Genomic DNA, 3,423 nt, shown 5'->3' on the forward strand with positions numbered 1-3,423 from the left:
AAATGATACTACATAAAAACAAAAAAATTTAACGTTGTGAGACGCTCAATGAAAATTGACCCATTTTTATATAAAACAACGATCATTCTTTAAGAAATTAATAAACTTTAATTAAATAATATTACAATTATTTTAAGACAATTATAAATTTGAGTTTTAATTGAGTTCGATGAAACCATAATTATTGGTGTAATTCTTAGTTTCATTATTAAAATTTGACACAATGATGTTAAAAGTCATAAAGGCTAATGCGACCACTTAGAATTAGAGGTAAATAAACAGGCAATGCTCGAACTAGACAAAACCAAGAGAATTTTATGGGACTATTAATCAATCACTCAATCCTGTGTACTGAATCCAAAATATAAACAGTAATTGTATAGCAAAGCTTGGCTTAGTGCATATAAATATACATATAATAAGAATACAAATATATATGGATTTAATTAATAACCAGAAATGAAACTATATATTAATTATTGCTACGGATTAAAATTCTCAGAAAAATAAAATAAAATAAATATGATTTAACAAAAAACACTAAATAGGGAACCAGTCCTCATTGTTGCAGAGCAAAAGAATTAGACAGTGAAATCAGAAGCCGATGATGCCACAAAAGTGTTTAGTAGTATGGAATTGTTGGAGGAGGAGGAGATGCGTATGATACTCCTACGATTGGTGGGAGTGGAGTGTTATCAACTGGAGGTGGTGATGGTGGCGGTGGTGGTGGGGGTGAGGGATTTGAATACTCAGCATGTGGAGGAGGAGGAGGAGGAGGTGGGCTTTGTTGATGGAATGATGGTGGTGGACAATGCCATTGTTGTTGAGGAGGTGGGGGAAATGGTGAGTGGTGATAGCTTGGCGTAGATGATGGTGGTGGTGCTAATGGTGATGAGGGTGGAGATGGTGGTGGTGATCCTGGAATTATGCACCCAGTTGGCGGTAGAGGTGGTAGGGGATGGAATGGCTCTCGTGGAGGTGGTAAAGGTGGAGTCTTCACATACGTTGGAGGTGGAGGTGGAGATGGAGTTGCTGTTTTGGGAGGGTAATGCTCTACTGGCGATGGAACTGGAGCTGCGGAATGCTCATGAGTTGGAGGAGGAGAGTGTTTATATTCATTCTTTGGTGGTGGCGGCGGCGGCGTTGCATTGTGTTGATATGGGGGTGAATGGTACTCGACAGGTGGTGGCGGCGGCGGCGTTGCATTGTGTTGATATGGGGGTGAATGGTACTCGACAGGTGGTGGCGGTGGTGGTTCATTGTGTTGATATGGGGGCGAATGGTACTCGACAGGTGGTGGCGATGGTGGTGCATTGTATTGATAGGGAGGTGGGTGGTACTCGACAGGTGGTGGCGATGGTGATGCTTCATGTTGATAGGGAGGTGGATGGTACTCAACTGGTGGCGGTGGCGGTGGTGGTGGGGGTGGAGCTTGATGAGTACTTGGTGAAACCTTTTCTTTTGGCGGTGGTGGAGCGTAAGAATGGTAATGGCATGGTGGAGGTGGCAGTGGTGGTGGTACGTGATGATAAGTAGGTGATGAATGCTCCACTGGAGGGGGTGGTGGTGGGAGATGTGTTTTGGGTGAGACCCTTTCAGTGGGTGGAGGCGGCGAAGGTGGAGGGTGGAAAGACGACCTCGTTGGGGGTGGTGGAGGATGTGATCTGCTAGAAGACGAAGACTTGGAAGTGGGTGGTGGAGGAGAAGGTTTAACAAACGGCCTTCTAGTAGGAGCAGGTTTTGGTGCTGACGGCCTTCCAACTGGAGGTCTTTTCCTTGGTGAAGGTGAGCCTCCTCTACCAGCACCGCCTTCACCGCTACCAGAACTTCCACCACATTTGAACTTGCTACAATCCACTGGACGTGCAGCTTCTGAAGAACACTCTTTAGCAGATCTCTGATCCATCTTTCCAGGAATGCAATTCTTGGAACCATTAGTGACCACCCTGCTTCCAATAGCAGCACAACTTGGTGCTTCACCAGAGAAGTAGTTGAAAGAATAGGTAAAGTTCTGCAAATTAGGCAATTGGCAGACACTAGCAGGAATAGAACCAGTAAAACCATTGTGTGCAATATCAAGTTGCTCAACCTTCTTCAAGTTACCAATGGAAGAAGGCAGAGAGCCCTGAAGATGATTAAAACTCACATCAAAACTGTCACTTCCTTGAGCATACCTATCTGGGGAGGCAAGCAACCTGTGAGATTATCATTCAGAAGGATGATCTCATTAAGGGTTTTACCCATATTTCCAATGCTACCAGGAATGCAACCACCAAGATTGTTGTTTGCAAGAACAAGAACAGAAACAGGAGAGTTACCAAGATTCTGAGGAATACCAAACTGGAATCTATTGTCGTTTAAAAATACAGCATCAAGTGGTTGATCAAAGAGCTTGGAAGGGACAGAACCTTCAAAGTCATTGAATCTAAGATCCAAATATTTGAGAGAAGGTAAAGACAGAACAACCTTGGGAAATTTTCCCACAAAACGGTTGTTACTGATGTCAAGCTCATAGAGAAGCTTCAGTTTGCGGAAACTAGTAGGCACAACCCCACAAAATCTGTTGGAGTTGAGATGCAATAGAGCTAGATCTGTCAAGAGGCCAAGCTCTGGAGGGAGGTAGCCGGCAATATCACCATGGTTGAGGTCAATACCAGCAACCACCCTGAGTTTAGCATTGTTAGGAGAAGGAGCACAATATACACCCATGTAAGAGCACACATCAGGACCATTCCAGTTGGCTGTGAAGTTAAAAGGGTCAGAGAAAATGGCTTGTTTCCAAGCTTGCAAAGCAATGTAGGCTTGACGAAGCCTGGGATTTTCAAACTGGAAGCTTGGATCTACATCTACATCCAGAGATTCATCTTCATGGGTTCCAGAAGAGATCTGAAGAAGCAAAGCAAGGAAGAAAAGAATAAAGAAGAAACGAAGAGAAGACATTGATTGCTTTGGTGGAGGCAGAAATGGCAGCGATTCACACGAAGGGAAATGGAGATTGTCTACCATGTGCCATGAATGTGTCCATACCCATCTCCCCATGCATCCTTTTATAAAGCCACCTTTTTTAAGCCTTTGGGGGTGGATTTGTTTTCACTTTTCACTTCTAGGATGGCTTTAAAAAAAATTATAAAATTTTAAGTAAATTTTAATAATTAAATTACTATATGAAATTAAAAAATAATTTGTGCCGTCCATTCATTCTTGAGTTCTTGTATTAATACTTATGTTGCCACATCTATTATTTAACAATAAAAGAAAAATAAGAGGAGGAAAATAAAAATTATTTTACTTTTATTATTTTTTCTTTAATTTGAAAAAAAAAATAAAATAATTGAAAATAAAATAATTAAAGAGAAAAATTATACTTCAATTGACAAAATTATATATATACCCTTATTTTCTTATTTTAATTTTTAAAATAAT

General features: G+C 41.1%; 1 protein-coding gene across 1 annotated transcript; it reads right to left on the minus strand.

Annotated features, from left to right (window-relative positions):
* Positions 1–352: 352 nt before the first annotated feature.
* LOC110646687 (leucine-rich repeat extensin-like protein 4) lies at positions 353–3,054 on the minus strand. Its single transcript, XM_021800208.2, is given in 2 exon segments — positions 353–2,154; positions 2,157–3,054. Coding segments are annotated over 2 exon segments (2,415 nt in total). The 5' UTR covers positions 3,040–3,054; the 3' UTR covers positions 353–622.
* Between the last annotated feature and the right edge of the window lie 369 nt (positions 3,055–3,423).

The sequence above is a fragment of the Hevea brasiliensis genome, chromosome 12 (genome assembly GCF_030052815.1).
Source record: "Hevea brasiliensis isolate MT/VB/25A 57/8 chromosome 12, ASM3005281v1, whole genome shotgun sequence".
In the NCBI taxonomy this organism is placed as follows: domain Eukaryota; kingdom Viridiplantae; phylum Streptophyta; class Magnoliopsida; order Malpighiales; family Euphorbiaceae; genus Hevea; species Hevea brasiliensis.